The sequence below is a fragment of the Porites lutea genome, chromosome 13, assembly GCF_958299795.1.
Source record: "Porites lutea chromosome 13, jaPorLute2.1, whole genome shotgun sequence".
Lineage (NCBI taxonomy): Eukaryota > Metazoa > Cnidaria > Anthozoa > Scleractinia > Poritidae > Porites > Porites lutea.
In genome coordinates, this window is record NC_133213.1 from 4,006,078 (window position 1) to 4,023,375 (window position 17,298).

Sequence of the window (17,298 nt, forward strand, 5' to 3'; positions counted from 1 at the left end):
GAAATTTGCGTTTCAAAATCGATTTGGCTAGCCTTATAGTTGGAAGTAAATTACCGTTTTTGCTTTGTTTTACTTTGTATTTGAGGGAAATTTTCTAAGTACAAGTCCCCGGGGGCCTATATTTGGAGGGGCGATTTAACGGAGGGTTTTTTGCATTACCGGTTTGGGGGGCTTATATTTGGAGGGGCTTATACTTGGAGGGGCTTATTTTCGGAATTTTACGGTATTTCTGAGGAGCATCCTGTCGGGCGTCTTCAAGAGACCAGTATCTCGGAAGCATTTAGACACTTGCGTAAGCCAACTCTCGTGTGATTACAGCACTACTGATCTGGCTTACCTGAACTATCCAACAAAATAATGGTCGGTACTCCAACTAAACCAAACAGCTGACAAACATCCGGGTCGGTTATAACACCACGCCGCGCAGAGCGACTCCGCTGGCTCTGAAGATAGCAGCCGCAAGTATGCGTCACGGAGTCAACACTTCTGCGCCAGTCTCGCTCGGTCAGCATGCCTGCGAGTGATTGGCGATGAGACGTAACAGTTTCTTCGCTTCGCACGCAGCAGGTGACAAACGAAAACTAGGGAAAAACACAGCATCAAAGAGGCAGCTAATAGAGCAGACTAAAGCTGAAAAGATATATTTCGTAGTCGTAAGGATGCATATGGAGCATATTTTGATTTTCCGCTTTCAACTGCCGTGCCCATATAGTTAATAATTTATTTCTTTGCGGTGAATAAAATTGCTTGTTGCTCTCTTGATAAAATAAATCATGCTGTATAAATGTTAGGCTGGCATAAATAACAGTGAATAAACAAAACACAATGAGCCTCCAGGCAGACGTACCTTGTCCGCGAATTCCTCCGCAAATCTTAGGAAATACTCTAAAACCTTTTGTGACGATAGACACCTGAAAAAACAAGAATAGACAAACAAACACTTTAAAAGATTTCAAAACAACTTATGCGGAAATCCCTGTCAAATGACTCCATTAGTGAATTAGGCTATTCTCGTTAAATCTTACACCCTGAATAACGGTAGTAAGCGGTCGGAAGGTGCTGATTTACATTTTAAGGAAGAGAGATACGATGAAAATTTACGGTGTACAACACTAGATAAATAAAAAAGCCACTCTGAGGTTGGGCGTGTGTACGGGGTTGGTTTAGTGCTGAATTGCATTATGGGACTCTTTTAGATACGAAGTTGACCACGTTTCCTAAGTAACCACGTAGTAACCAATACAAGACCAGATAGCGCCCTTAAAAGAATCCCATGATGCGTTTCGACTTAACACTGATCCAATCTAACGCATAACTTCAAAATGGCCAATGGGAAACTTCTGCGAGAAAAAAAGCTCAGTGGTGCTGAATATCAAACAATTAACTTCGCTGATGTAGGACGTTTCAAGGGTAAATCACAGTACTTATAAAAAATTTACTTTACCATTTCGTCCAAAACAACAAGACAGTCATCTTCTTGATACCAGCAGGTGCCAAAGGTCTCCACAGTCTGCTGAACACGTCTACTACATTGAAGGCCGGGCAAGGGATTCTACGAGACAAGACCCCTCGGGGAATAAACACCCGACAGGAGGTCTTGTCTCTTTGCTTGAGCTCATATGAGTGAGAATCGTCCCAACTGCAGCAGCCAAATCTTGGCCAACTAGAAAGGAAATAGAGATAAAGAAGAACCCGATATAACGAAGTGCCAATGGACTGGGAATGTATCGAGGTCCTGTGCATTAAAAAAGAATATCATTCGATAATTTAACGTGGTTTTCACTATGCAGTTTAAGTAAGCCTGCGGGCAAGCTCTCCGGGGCGTTCGGGCGGCGGGGCGGGAAAGGAAGGAGAGCTGCAACTACGTCTCTGGAATTTGAATTGCACCTCCAATTCCCCTGTGGCTTCTCGTCGACTGAGCTGTCAGATTTCCGCCAATCATCGTGAAGCGGAAACGAGCGCGAATGTAAACAAACATTGAAAAACTCGTGCCAAGATAATTGACGTCATTACTAAAGTAATCTCCGCCAAAAAGCCTTTTGCATTGACTTTTTTCGATGTAGATATTCAAATTCCAGAGACGTAGTTGAAAGCTCTACTTCCTTTTCCTGCCCCGCCGCCAGAGCACCCAAGAGAGCTCGCTCGCAGGCTACGTTTATCTCGGATCAAGCGATAATCTTTGGGGAAAGAAAAAATCAGGAACAGGCCCCGGTTGTTCAAACGTTGGATAACGCTATCTACTGGATAAAGCTCTATTTAGCGGATAGGTATTGGGAAAACCAATTGGGTTTTCCACTGGAAAGTGATTTATCCAGTGGATAGCGATTTCCACCTGTCAAACAGCTGGGTCCAGGAGTTAACTGCTACCGACCCTTTGTTTCCAATTTGCATGTAAAACCGTATCAGCTGTTTACTGCCTAAAACGCGCTTGATAAAGGCAAACAATGTCAAAACAGAAGGATGGGCTTTCTCCGCCTTACTTTATCCTCACAAAACCGAACGAAAATGATCACTTACAGAGAAAAGTAAGAAGTACTTTTTTTGTTTCTTAACTCACCTTTCGCCGCGCACGTGTACATCAAAATAACAGAACATTACGAAAGGAAGAAATTCATGACCAGAAAGTTGAACAGGATTAGAGAGGGGACTCGGTCCAACTGGATGATCAGTGAGTGTTTGGACAGCAATAACACGACACGTGACTGGAAGCTGCAGAAGAACAACGAGGCGGTCAGTTTGGAACTATTAGGGAGCTCATTTTAACGAAGTGTTACTGTTATCCAGATTTGTTTATGTTACTCAAACACCAAACTGAATCATGCAACGACGTTTTTCATTTTCGTGTTGACCAACTTTTACTATTCGAAAACTACAGACGCGCAGTTATTAAGATAGTACTTCAATGTACAGATATGAATGGCCTATTACAACCCGACCAATAATAACATAAATTTTCCCTCAGTTGAAAAAACTGTTAGAGACCTTCAGATTCTAAGACGAGAACGACTACCAGGATACGATTTTCCAATTAGAGTGCGCGCGTAAATCACCGTCATTTTGGCGGGAAAACGGGGTAGCCGTCTTATCAAATGTTACAAGTTTTATCATTCTGCGATCAGGAGAGGGCTAACGTCGAGTTAAATCTCGTTCTCGTTGTCGTCCTTGTCCCCGAATATAAAGGTCTCTATTGTCAGACTAGCCACACAATGCAGATCAATTTCTCACCCTAACGTTGGTTTCTAAAGCAGATCGTGGTAATGGCTCTCCATGAAGTTTACCATCTACAAATACTTGGTAACCGCTCACTACTGCGTCACCATCATCACGTGGTGTTGACCACCTTATAAGGGCAGAAACAGATCCTGGAAATAAAAGGAAAAGAAACGCGCGATTATGTTTACTGAATAAAATTCTTGCAGGGCACTTATGACTTTGACGCTTGCCCTAATGTACTAGTTAACCTCTTCAAGAAAAACCCGGAGGGTTTGACTTTGAAATATTATTTAGTTATTTCTTTCATTTAAAACTGATAAACATTATGTAGAATATAACTGGACTCGAGGACATACGAAGGAACGTACATAGCCTGCGTCTTGGTTAGTAACGTCCGTGAAGCAGCACCGAAATACTTGTTCTGAGCCCTCAAAGAACTCAACGAATTAGCGGACACGCGTTTCGAATTTCTCATCAACCTGACTGGCAAATCGAAAATGGCATTTTTAACAAGCTACACATAGCGCGTACCCAAACCCTGGCACACAACTGGGGGCCCAGAAAGATAATTTTGGCGCTGTTTCGCAGAAGGACTTAACCAAAAGTTTAGTTACGTCCTCGGTGGCAAAGGCTACAAGGAACATAGAAAGTGCTCAAGTTGTGCCTTAGTGCTTGTTCTACAATCTTTTTTATAGTTTGGTCAAATCTGCCAGTCTTTTTCATTACCTGTGTATTCTTTGATATCCTCAAAGGCGTCTGCCAGTTCTGAGTCGACTTCTAACAATGAATCAGTAGCCTTAGCAACCTGGAATGGAAAAAAGATTTTTTTAACCCGATAAACTTTCCGAAGGAATGGGGATGGAGTCTAAAGAAAAAAAACACACATTGTTAAGTCAATTATCGTTACCTGTAAATCTTTAAGTTTTGATCCTTTCACAACAACACTGTTCTCTAACAAATTAACAGCTCTGAGAAACCTGCGGGAAGTAAATAATTGCAAATCATACTTGTCTTAGCAAGGGTAGTATATTGTTCACATCCATAATAGTATGTCAATGTCTTTTTTTCGCATTAAAATAAAAACCTACCCGGCATGGGGTTAATTCACTGAACAATTTGACTTTTCAAAAACTGTGAACTATAACGGGGGTATTTGCCATAGGAGACCCTTCATAGATAGAGGAAAATTTAAAAAAGAACAGGGCGCAGGGACTTTTCAAGGTGCAACTCTCTCCAACTTAAAAGATAGCAAAAAAGTCTAATTAAAAGACGCCTCCTTGAAAGCATTGACCATTTTCATTTTTCACACAGAGCAAAATACATCTTGTCTCCCCCCCCTCCCCCACGACCCCCGCCGCCCCCGCAAAAAAGCATAACCATTGTTTCCAATTTCTCCTGGGTATTACAGATCGAAGACAATAGTTATGTAACTTTTTTTTTGGGGGGGGGGGAAGGAGAATAAGGTGCATTATGCTCTATATGAAAATGGCGAAAACCCTACCTGTCTCTCCTAAGTGACAGCTCACAAATCCTCTCCTCCAGCCTCTGCCTCGCTTCTACGCCTTCTACCTCCAATCTGATTAAAGGCGGCTCAGGAGACACTGCAGCGCGTGTTCTGATTGGCTGAGAGTAAATGGACTGGGAATCATCTGGTGACAGCTCCACTTTTAGCACGACCCAATAATATGAGTCGGAAGGGACGGGAGCAAGTTTGTCTTCCTCAGTATACCATGGGAGTGGGCCATGCTGTATGGCCGCGGCGTTAGTTATGACGTCGTCACTGGTCTCCATGTCCCCTCTGTCCTCCAAATAGTAAACCTGGTTATAGTTTCAAAGCGTTTATACGTCACATCTTAGAAATAAGTTGGACAATTGTATATACGTACATCAGTGGGCAAATTTTTAAAAACCTGTTGAATGAAAACCTAGCCAATACCACTGTTTTAATTATAAATGGAAGATTACTAAGTAGGTACGTCTCGTCATTTTCGTGGTTTTGTGATGCATTTAGTCACAGGATGGTAACTTATTCCTTGGTATGTATTTGGTTAAAAGCGCCCTGCTTAAACTAACAAGATAATGTGATAACCCTATATTGCCTAATATTCAAATTCTTAATATACTATATTGCCTAATTTCAAACCACAGTAGTCTGGGTATGTGTCCGTGCATTATGGTATAAACATCACGAGGCCCACATAGCCAGAAAAAGAGGACATCGAAATTTACAAAATCCTCAAGTTTGATGTTAATCGGACAAATAGTAAGCAAGATAAAGCTATTTCAAAACGTGAAAACTTAATAAAAGATATATGTATTGCCGAACACATTGTCCAGACGTCTATATACTTCTTTAGTAAATTTTGTATTTTGCAAAGCTCTATGTGCTTTTTCTAACTATGTGGGTCTTGCGTTGATAATAGGCTATTCGCACGATGACTTCTTTTTACTACAAGGACCAGAATTCGTTTTTTCGTTCATATTTCAATTTAGTAATCCCAATGAAGCTTAAATAACAAAAGCCCTAATTTGCAGAAAAAAGCAGAACCCTCAAGAATTCTGGTAGGAAAATGACGTCATCGTGCAAATGGCCCATACAACGATAAACGAACTCGTACCCGGCTCCCCTTAATTTGAAATTAGTAAATAGCCCCTCAGATGGCTCCTCTATGATCTACACACAGTACCTTATAGCTCTCCACCCTTGCGCTGCCTCTCAGCGTTGGTCTTTCCCATCCAATTCTGATACAGTTGATTTGCTTGGATTGGATCCTTTTGATCAGCGGTTTTTCAGCTCCGGGGCAGGTGACGACCAACGGTTCGGACCAGTCGCTATCACAGGTATCTTTTGTGCTGATGGCCTGAAGTAGACATCACGAGAAAAGAGTAGTTAGTATAACACACTCGGTGGTCACCGTTCATTGCAAGCTAACCTGCGCAAGCAGACGACTATGTCGGCTTTTGTTTCATTTGGGTGGAGAAAAGCGACATCTTGAAATATGGCTGCGTTCGGAGGCTAATCGTAAGCTGGAGGATAACAATTCGATGAGGAGGCGCGTAAGAGAGAAAAAATGAAGGCACGCGGGTAGAGAGTGCGCGTTGCTCTCATACCGGCGCGGCGCCCGCTGCGCTAGTCTCCCTCAGAGCCGTTTTTGTCTCGTCCAATGAGGAGGAGCGTTGCGTGACGCGACAAAAACGGCTGCTAGAGAAACTACTGCTACGCCAGTTTCATTGTGGTAAACAAGTATGATTAGCACTCAAACCCCAACTACCTTGAGATGAAAAGTATACTGTTGACAAGGCTCACAGCCTGTGAACTTGAAGTAACTACAGTCGTCCTCCAACTCTTTTTCCATTTCATCATTCACCTACCGAAAAAAGGAAGAAAATGGTTTTTCAGGTCACTCCTTGTGTTGGTTGATTGATAAGGAAGGTTTTCAGCTAAGACTGGGGGAAAACCCAAAGCTGCTGGCCGGCTGGTAGAGGCTGTCGTTCTGTATATAGTCACGCAATGCTTCTCCGAGAAAAGTTGCGTGACGACAGACAGCTTGTTGGCGGTGTGGATATCCCAATAATGTCAATGGCCGGAAAAGGAGGCTTCTAGCTTACTGATTTGGTGGGGTCGGCGGGGAGAGGGGGGGGGGGGGGGGGGGGGCTGGTTCGACACAGAGGTGTTCGTTACAGGTACAAGGGTTACTTGAGAGGTGCGCAAAGTCAAAACCTGAGCTTTATGCCTGGTTAAGGGCCAAGTATAATATGCGTATAAGTGAAGTCTGAGAATGTTCTGAACGTGTTCAGTAAGACTTACTTTAAGAAGGTAGTAAACAATTTTTGCATCACCGAAGATTGTTGGCTTCCTCCAATGAACTGTTATGGCAGACTGTAAACAGGACCTATGAAAATCAAATACCATTCTGATGACCAATGGAACTAAATGGGAATCACTTTGAAACTACTCTACCTTCACCTAACAAAGAAACTGAAGAATACCCTCGTTTGATCGAAGTGAGGTAAATAATTAACCCCTAATCTTATAAACAGGAGAAAACATTCAACGAACACTTCAAAGGCGGGGTGGGGGGGGGGGGGGGGGTTGTTTCATCAACGGGGCTAATCCGTACCAAACCAAAATCTCACGTGTCCAGCCCTTAACTCTCAGTCAGAGCGAATCAAAGGATTGTGGGCTGTGTGAGGTTTATATTTCGAATGGTGGAGCAATGTCATTGGTGGGAACATGGTAACTTGAAAAACCAGAGGAAATTAGTTGGCTTGGTATCCGTAAATATTCGCCCTGATTTGTGAATAAAAGAAAGATTAGCACCAATTATCAACTAGCCCACTATCTGACCAACAAAGCATTTCCGTTATTGACCAGCTTGTTCGGTCAAGATGGTTGGATATTGACTCCAAGTTCTTATATGCGTTTTTTTATGGACCGAGAACTTTTTCTTTTGGGACCAACGCGGGAGATACCGAGCAGGAAGAATGGGTAGCCAATCAGGACACAATATTCGCTCCATCTCGCCTGCTCGTGGATTCACGCATATATCAAAAACAAATTATTGCAAAATATTGATTACGAGAACAGAAAAGTCAATGACTTACTCGACTTGCAGAACGGGTCGTTCAATAGGAGCAGAAGTCTGCACCGTGCACTGCTCAGATCTAGAGACCAGATCACCGCAAGTATTTACTGCCGCCACCACAATAAAGTGACTGGTGCCGGGAATACAGTCATCTATCACGTGACTTTCCTGGGTCAGTGGAAGTGTCATCTCTTGAGTCTAAAATAAATGGCGTGAATTTGGATAGTTAGTGGGGTACTTCGGTAAAACTAATGTGACGTAAATATTGCCTCGCCCAGAGAAATCAAGTTACCTGTGGTTTGAGAACTGAGCTCCATTTGATGATGTAATGGTCAGCGATTTCTTCTGCAAAGGGAAAACAAGTTTAAATACTGTAGTATTTTCTTGGATAAATGCTGGGCCCCGAAAAAAGACCGACACTAAAATTAAAACAGTATTTACTTCGCCTTGCCCGCTCGCTATAACATAGATAGCCTAGAACCTTCTTATGGGGTACGTTTCCCCTTTGAACGCGCGCGATTTCCGATTTCATAGTATGTCAGTAATCCTATTTCAGTCAGTAAAGAGAGTAAGTTGTCACGGCGAGACTGGAAGGTAGGTTTTTCAAAAAAGCAACAAACGAACCGATTTCGTTGCATACGCGTATGTTTCGCTTTTCAGTTAATCTTCCCTGCCATTCAATATTCTACAGGGCAAGAAAGGTCCAGCCACTGGCCACTTGACCGTCGAGCTATCAATTAACAAACAAAACAAAACGAACAAACACATGAATCTTGATTTAAGATTCTTTACCAATATCTTGTGGGTGTGTCCATTTGAATGAGATACTCCTGTTGTTAGTGGACAGGACATGAATACTGATACTAAAAGCAGGTCGTTTGATGCTGCCAGACGGTCTACGGCCCATTGTTCCGTCTTGAGCAACCGGCGTGTACAGTTTCAGCACATTGGAAGGGGGCGAGTCACCATACTGTGGGTCCGTACCCAGGGCAACCAGTGACACACGGTAGGCGCTGTAAAGAAAATATCAGCCTGTTAGATGTAAGATGCAGTTTCTGCGCAGGTTCGCTAGTGGAGCAAGGATTGGAAGAGATGGTTAGTGCGCGGTATTCGTGCTTGAGGTCCCGTGAGTTCGGGCCCCAGATGTGACTTCAAATCCCTGTTTCGCTTCTTTCCTTTCCAAGGGTCACCGGGGAGAGGGGGATAAAATGAGCGCGCGCCGTCGGCCTCAGTTTTAATAGCCAGATTACAACTATCTGATTCGAGTTACTGTAGTAAAATAAGGACCCCTTTTCCCTAAAATTAAGGGCCTATTTACATGGAGGTGGGGGACCCCAGATAGGTGAGATAACACGTAGCAGGTCACCCCACCTATCATGTAAACGTTATCTAATTGAAATGAGAGATTATGTGGACAGGCGGGTTACCACACCTAAGCGGGTTACCTCAACTACCTGGGATCCCCCACCTCCATGTAAACAGGTCCTTAAAAGCCAGACAATGAGTATTCGAGTTAACATAGTAAAATAAGGAGCCCCTAAAAGCCATTTACAAACTTACGCTTTTTAAGCTGTGCACACGAAATGATAACTATCCTTCTATTAACTTATCTATTGTGGAAAACGTTTACGAAAATAACCGTTTGTTTTGCATGCATTTGTACGTCTTTACAAACCTAACTGGACGCGTGCAGACATATCGTGAACTGTACGGGCAATTTTTTTGATTCAAGTCTAACTTAATTCACGGTTTAGTAGACTCAGTGGGTCTCCAAATGTGCATGTAATGTGTTAATTTTAAGTCTATACAGAGTCCTCTATTCTAAGCTGAAAACGGATTGGTGAGGGTTGGCATACTTCAACATGGGTTAGGATTTGGTTTTGTCCGCAAGCAGACCAGCCTCTGTTCATGTGGAAAAAAAAAGTTATCTGCAATGAGCTGCACAGTTTTCTAATCACCTACGGAAACTTGCAGTACAGGTCTCGTTTAAGCGTATGGTGGAATCCTTTGGTGGGAATTTAATTTAACTGAATTTGGATGTTTTCTTGACTATAGAGACCCGACAATTGTTTTGGTTTCCGTTCGGTTTTTAGCATCAGAGTTAAAGTTCTTTAGTTCAACAGTGGCACCTGTCCGATAGGGTTTATTTTTTGCCGAATTCATTAGCTTATTGAAAACAAACAAGCCACGATGTATACCTCGCGAATATAACCATAAAAAGATTAAAAACAAAACCGAATTTAAGAATAAAAATTAGCGATGAGAGTTTAACACAACGCTTTGATGTCGCCATGACATTATTACCAAGTGGCAAGCTAAAAGAACTAAACTTCGACGTAATTTATTTGGAGTGACAAAATAAACCAGAGAACAAAAGTAACAGGTTTGCAGGTGTAAATGAAAATAAGTTTAACAAACAGTTTTGTCCGGATGGAATCTGATTGTGTGTTTAAGATTGGTTTCTTCGCCTACATAAATTGCATTTCAGAAGAACGACCACGGCTTAGAAACCACAGGCGACCTCAGCTGCAACCTCTTTCGTACTCAAGAAGTGTAATGGCAAAAAAAAAGAATGACTGATTTATGAAATGATTTTTATTAAGGAGCAAACATGTTACTTTTTTTATCTAGTTTACTTTACTCTTAAATGTTTATCGAAATTTAAATTTATTAAAACGAAAAAAGGAAGAACCTGGAAGCTATCTTTTCCAGCCTTTTTCATTGTGTTTGACAACTAAAAATCTAGATCAAAGTTTAATTTCCCCACAGTGAAACTGCTAAGACACTTTAAACAAGCAAGCTACTGTAACAGTGTGAAACAATTAAAATTCATGTTGACAACTGGCAAAAAATAAAAAGCATCTTAATTCAAGTGAATGTCGACTGCTGAGTGATATTTTATCATTTATTTTCACATGGAGACTTACGATATGGTTTGAGTTTTCTAAAAATAGCAGAATATTGCTGAGAAGTTAGCAAAATCGACGAGCAGTTTTATATAGTATTCAATAATATTAAACGAAATGGGGCTTTAAAGACAAAACCCATTAACACTGAAACAGGTGTCTCGTTCAGGACACGGTGGAGAAGCTGGCTAACACGTAAATCGCGAGATGGAAAGTAATTAGTGCACATTGACCGACAAGCGCATAAAAAAAAAAAAAAACTCCTTACATCGAGTTGACTTCAAAAGACTCGCAATAACGTTAAACTCGCTTCCTTTAAAGAAATCTGAAGTAGAATATCCGGCGAAAAGAACATAATACGATACGTTACAACAATATGCTTCGTTATCCATATAATCGCGTGAAACTCGTCTTCGCGCTTAGTTGCTAAGAAGCAACAAAAATCCCAAGAAGCGCTTTAGAAAGGTAAAACTAGTTAATACAGTTAGCTCATGTCTACGGATTACCAAAATCAACATTCAACAGAAATTCCAAAGGTTAAAAATACTGAGAATAAATAGTACCACATGAAAATTACTACCGAAGAAGTTTCATTTGAATGAGAGCAATGTAAGGCTTCGTTTGCCACTTGTAAGAACTGCCGAGCTACCGTTATGTAGTTATATATTTAAGAGCGAACGGTGTGGAAATGATGATCGGAAATTCGCTAGGCCCGATAAAAGTTCAATATCGAATCACCTTAGAACTGATCAACTTACGTTTTTCCGGCGAAACATTCTCCGATTCTGAAGGTTTTCAGTAGATTCAATAAACTAACTTGATTTTTTGACTCCTCAAAACAGACATTTCCACAGAATTAAGGATGAATCGCTTGGCCTGTCATTTATCCAGTTCGATCCAGTGATCTCTGTCGGCGTTGCACAGAAATTAGAAACTCAAAAATAACCGGAGACGATTTTAATTCTCAAGAGATGAAACGTCACAAAACAAAACATAACGAATAAATGAATTTGTTGTCAAAGCAACGATATTTAACAATTTTCGTTTCCTTCAATTATCTGTTCCCCACGGTACGACAACAATGAGTTTCATATCAAGCCACAAGCAATCAATTTAAATAACCCACTTGTTTTAAGACAATAGAGAGTTGAGTAAATCAAAGACTATAAAAAACCAATACTCTTGACAAATATTAGAGCGTTGAAAAAATATATTTACCGTGAGACACTTTATTTGTTCTTGTGCCTTTTTAAATTTTTGCCTTTCTTCGTTTTGTTTTTCATTTTCTTCACTAGATAAAAAGGTTTCCACAACAGCAGCAACAACAACAACAAAACTTTGCGAAAAATTATCCGGAACAAATTTCATTTGAATACATAAACACGAGAACCTTAGATATTAGCATCTTAGATATTAGTTATTAGTATCTCAGATATTAGAACCTTAGATATCAGTACCTTAATATCAGAGATATTATTAGGTAGTTATTTATTAGAACTAGAATTTAGAGATTAAATTAGAATTAGAATTTACAATATATTATTAGAGTTCTATATATATGATACAGCCTCCGAAATTAGTAAGGCACTATGCCTGAGCTATAAGACATGAGACTTTAATAAAGTTCGTTATTAGAGCGGTTTTCACTTGACTGTCGTAAAACCAAAACCAAAGTAAATACACTAGCCAACCAAAGGGCGTAGTAAAACCAAAACCAAACCAATTCCTCAATTACTTTCGACAGTCAAGTGAAAACCGCTCTATTATTATTAGCCTTGTATATAGAGTGTCAGTACAATTCATAAGGAATACCAAACAATTATTGTAGGAATACACTATTTCAGTGGTTGGACATTAGTATGCGGTTCTGTTGCCTCTCCAGCCATTCTTTGGCCTTCTTAAAACATGAAGAAAAACCAATGCGGGCAATGCAATGCAAAACCCATTTTTAAAATATGAAACTCAAGAACACCTTTGGACCGTTTTGAGATTTAAATCGCGACCTCAGAATAAGAACGTCCAGTTCTCGCTTAACCTCAACTTATTAACTGAGGCAATGTTATCTCTTGTAATGACTTCTTCAGGTAAAGTTTGATCGATATGGAATTCCAGTGAGATAAGCGAGTTTTTAATCTTTATTCTTTTATAGCGTTAGGTGTGAAAATGATCTTGTCCTCTCGAAAAGTACGCATAAATTTAACTCCCAGAATCATTGCCACACCTAAATATGACAAAAGGATGCCCTTTCTCACTGTAATTCTTTTTCAACCAAATTCAGACGGGAATTCGTCCAGAAAGGTACGCGTTTGAGAGAACAATTAGACTTGTGCCCCTAAGCTTGTTTACAGACCCTCTCTTCTCTCTTTAGAGATCGTCGCATGAGAAAAAACCGCCGGGGTGCACGATGCTGCGCTCGTGGCTTTTCAAAAAGAAAGAGAAAACAAAGTCTGCGTACAGGCTATGTGCCGCTTATCGGTAAAATCATGGTTTATTGTGGTGACATACCTAGACGACTGGCAATGGATGGTAACCCTTCGTTGTCTCTTATCCACCAATCTCTCCAAGCGACGGTCATTGAGGTACACCTAAGAAAACGACAAGTATGTGCCGATATTAATAATTATAAAATAACTGAGATAGTACGCGTGATCTGATTGGTCAAAAACCTATGGTTTATTATACCGGTAAACCCATAGAAAAAGGCATTGGGACCACGAGCCATAAACAAAACCGGCTATTGACCTGCAAACAACGATTTTAGAAAGGCTAAAGAACAGAACAAGTTACTTACCCAGCCCTTCTTAATAACAAAAACGTTGGTTTCCACATTTTATTACTGCTAGAGCTTTAGAAGTAATAAAGTACAAAGCTGGAAAGCAGTTTACATTTCACGACGAATGCCAAATCGCAGAGAAAGACAACAACTGCGTGAATTTCTGGTGTAGAAAGTCTCCAGGAAAACTTAACCATGTGCCAACCAGCAACAAAACGGATAGTTTTAGCATTCTTGATTTATTTTGTGTCAAAATTAAATTCCTTAATGAAAGAAATTGTTCCAAAAAGAGATCTCTGATCAAGATATGGTACAAAATCGGCCGCTGTAGGTTGTAAACAAGCTGCCAACGATGATGAAAGATGTCAGAGTTTCGGCTGGTTTTTTCCAACATTTGCACAAATCATTCGGTGATATCGATGCGATAACCTACCTCAAACCACCTGACTTTACAAATCGACAAATATTAACGCCAATATGTGGCTATGGCAAAGAAACCTTTCTCCACCACTGACATATTTCCATCGGTCGCTGTACGTGCATATAAAGTTACATGCGACAACTTCGCAAATGCAGCCACGCAGCATTTCTTAATCATAATAAAGTCCAGAAAACAGATCTTAAACCACTGCGGCTTGTAAAATGTGAATGAAGTCTTCCATTACAATAGCTGCCAGTTCTGTCTGTAAGCACGAAATTCTTACGGATCGACTCAGCAAAAGACAGCTGCGTACAGTCTGATATTCAATTAATTTCTACTTCTGTAGTAAACAAACCATAAACGTATTCTTTCATTGTACGTTCGCATGAATAAATGTTGACTTTTCCTGTAAAACAGCTTTCATAAGTTATCATGTAATGAACGCAAAATCGTGTTTTGAAGTGCTGCTGTTTGCTGTTTGACTGAACTGAGTTTTGAGTCAGCGCTATTAAATCGCGAGTCATGATTGGTTTATGATGACTTTAGAGAGAAGACATGACTTGATCACGGTACTAAAACCATATTTTTTACCTAAAAGACTCCATTCTACTAAAAGTTATTTTATAAAAGCAATAGACCACACTTTCTATGGGTTTACCGGCGTGATAACCCACGCGGGATGTTGGGAGAACACTCGAAAAGCTTGTAAAATCACTCGCCTTCGGCTCGTGATTTACAAGCTTTTCTCGTGTTCTCCCAACATCCCGCGTGGGTTATCACGCCGGTAAACGCATAGAAAGTGTGGTCTATTGCTTAATTACACTTTTGAGTGGAAAAATGATGGGTTGGAGTCATTGACAAGGATTCTTTTGTCACGGTCTGAAGAAAAATTAACCAATTCTTCACTGTTATCCGTTGCTAACAGGGTCCTAGATTACAATGAGGCGAATCTCAAGTATTGCTGTATGACGGAAGGCCATTATCCCGAGGGTCTTTTCTTGTCGTTTTCGAAAATGGAGGGGACCAGTTTTGAACAAACCGGGGAGCCCCTCCCAACGAGGTTGCGCCACCAGTATTTAGAAAAAAATTGTTACAAAATATTTTGACCCTCACAACGCCTTGGTCGTTCCGGAGCCGAGCCGTTTGCATGCGATGCTGATCTGAAGGGCATGATGACATGATGAGTGAATTAATGGAGGCTCTTGAGGGACTTGACTCGCCGTCAGCAATGAAATCATGACATGCAAGCATCCTTGTAGAAGACAATTAAGAGTTGTTAAAAATAAATTAATTCCAACTCACCTGATATGCCCGGATCTTAACATTCCCATATGTTCGAGGTTCATTCCATTCAATAGTGAGTTGATAAGGAGACAAAGTTCGACACCAGATCCACGGTGACGCGGGTGGCCCTGGGGTCTAATTGAATGTTGTTGATGGGTAAAACAAAAAACGATAAGCAAAGAACAAAAGAATTACAAACTACCAAAACCTACAGTCAAATCATGGCTTTGGAAGACGGACATGCTGGAGGTTTCTGCGTTTTAGAGAGTCAAGAAAGGGAAAGGAAAAAAAGTTGAGTTTTACTTTCTTTAGGGTTGAGTTTCAGCAAAGACGAAGCAAAATCGTGCGCTTACCTGGCAATGAAGTGGTCCAAATGAAGCTTCAACTTCATTGTGAAGGTCAAGTATTTCCAGGTAAATTGTGTATACAGAGCTGCTTAAAAAAACAGAAATAGAATAAAAACGGAGGTTATGTTAATACAATTGTATTGAATTGAAAAGGCCTAGTAAGGCTACTAAGATTGCTTAAATGACTGCTTCTACAGGTATTCTTGGATAAAACTTATCTTAAGAACACGAGAAAATATTTTATTTTATTAATACTACGGAAAATTCTACGTATTAATGCAACGGCAACTTAAGAAGCAATTTCAAAGGGCCCACATTAACATGAGAGATAAAATACAAAACCGAGTAATCCTCAATCCTGACTAAGGCAAAACTAGAAATTTTGGACCAACTTAGGTTTCTGGGAAACTGCCCACCTACCCCTCCCCCAAGCCATCATTATGTTAGCTTAGGGGAGGGGTAGGTGGGCAATTTCCCAGAAACCTAAATTAATTTGAAATTTTCTCATCAATACTCACGAAATCAGTCTGCTTTGTACATGCAAGATGTGGGTCTATTAAGAACGAGACTTTTTAATTCACTTTTTTCCCCCAATATCTTACCTCGGCGAAACAGGCCATATTTCATATCGACTTGCATCAACTGGCAGAAACAGTTCGTTTTTGTCTCTGCACTCACTCGTATACCACACCAGCCGGTACCCCCTCACCTCCCCGGACAGATCGTTCACGTTCCACTCGACCACTAGTCCACCCTCCTCGTCACCATTTTCGCTACACGGGCTATCCCACAAGGAACCCGCGGGCTTGTTAGCACAGAACTTTGCGCTTAAACAAACGCCCCATTCTTGGCGCGGTAAATTTACGTCCACGTGATTCGAGGCGGCTTCTTCAAAACAATCTGACACGGACTTAGTGATGTCTTCGTCTGTGTCTGTGTCACTTATGGCAGAGTCAGGGCGTTCGCTCTAGTGAACAAAGAGAGGTAAATTTAACTTAAGTAAAGTAAATAATTAATAAAAATAAATTTAGCAAATAAAGTCAACTCTCTCTAAGACGGCGCCTTTTGTGACGTCACAAAGTGTCCCTCTTAGAGTGATGCATGTCTGTCTCAGTTTTAAGAGAGTCAAATCAAAGGAATCAAAACAGGAACCAACTCTAGGTGTCCGTTAAGAGAATGAATGAATGAATAAATGAAGAAAAGAGAAAATATAATAGCGACCCTTTGTCTAAGCGGAGATTCCATGGGTGGTGAAGATAATCACTCATGAATCAAGGTTCATGCTTCCATCGCAATTCACTCCTCACCCGCACCCCCCCCCCCCCCCCCGGCCGCCCATGAAAAAGCGACCTACCCTCTTTCTGATCAGCTAATAGCCCCATTACAGAATGACGTTATTTTAATACTACTACCGCCAGAATTCTTCATGGTTTTGTTTCTTGTGCAATTCAGGGCTTTTGTCATTTAAACCTTGCGAAGATTAACAAATTATAACTTGAAAAGCAACAACGAAGTCGATTCTAGTAGTGATGGTGGTAGTCAAATGACGCCAATTTTTTTGTGCAAATGGCGTGTTGGATGGCGCTTAAAGACGGTAATATTTTCTCACTCGGGCCATCCACAAACCATGCCTAATGTTAATAAGATATGGAAGATTCAGCTCTAGGCGGTAAGAGCGGGTAGAGAACTAGTTCATTGCTGTAGAGAGGTGGACAGGGCGCTGAAGAAGTGTGCGAAACACCAAAAACACTGAGCACGCTATTGGGAA

At 40.9% G+C, this 17,298-nt stretch overlaps 1 protein-coding gene across 1 annotated transcript in view; it reads right to left on the minus strand.

The window, feature by feature from the left end:
- The window catches only part of LOC140923613 (uncharacterized), a 77,572-nt gene that overhangs the window by 1,359 nt on the left and 58,915 nt on the right, over nt 1-17,298 (minus strand). Inside the window, exons 40-57 of the mRNA XM_073373685.1 lie at nt 16,133-16,497; nt 15,537-15,615; nt 15,202-15,318; nt 13,211-13,290; nt 8,592-8,812; nt 8,092-8,144; nt 7,819-7,997; nt 7,022-7,106; nt 6,486-6,581; nt 5,901-6,074; nt 4,715-5,031; nt 4,121-4,190; nt 3,940-4,018; nt 3,226-3,362; nt 2,558-2,709; nt 1,445-1,663; nt 848-911; nt 338-581 (exon numbers count right to left, since the gene is read on the minus strand). Coding sequence (XP_073229786.1) covers nt 338-581; nt 848-911; nt 1,445-1,663; nt 2,558-2,709; nt 3,226-3,362; nt 3,940-4,018; nt 4,121-4,190; nt 4,715-5,031; nt 5,901-6,074; nt 6,486-6,581; nt 7,022-7,106; nt 7,819-7,997; nt 8,092-8,144; nt 8,592-8,812; nt 13,211-13,290; nt 15,202-15,318; nt 15,537-15,615; nt 16,133-16,497 — 2,731 coding nt within the window. The remainder of the gene's footprint in view (nt 1-337; nt 582-847; nt 912-1,444; nt 1,664-2,557; nt 2,710-3,225; nt 3,363-3,939; nt 4,019-4,120; nt 4,191-4,714; nt 5,032-5,900; nt 6,075-6,485; nt 6,582-7,021; nt 7,107-7,818; nt 7,998-8,091; nt 8,145-8,591; nt 8,813-13,210; nt 13,291-15,201; nt 15,319-15,536; nt 15,616-16,132; nt 16,498-17,298) is intronic.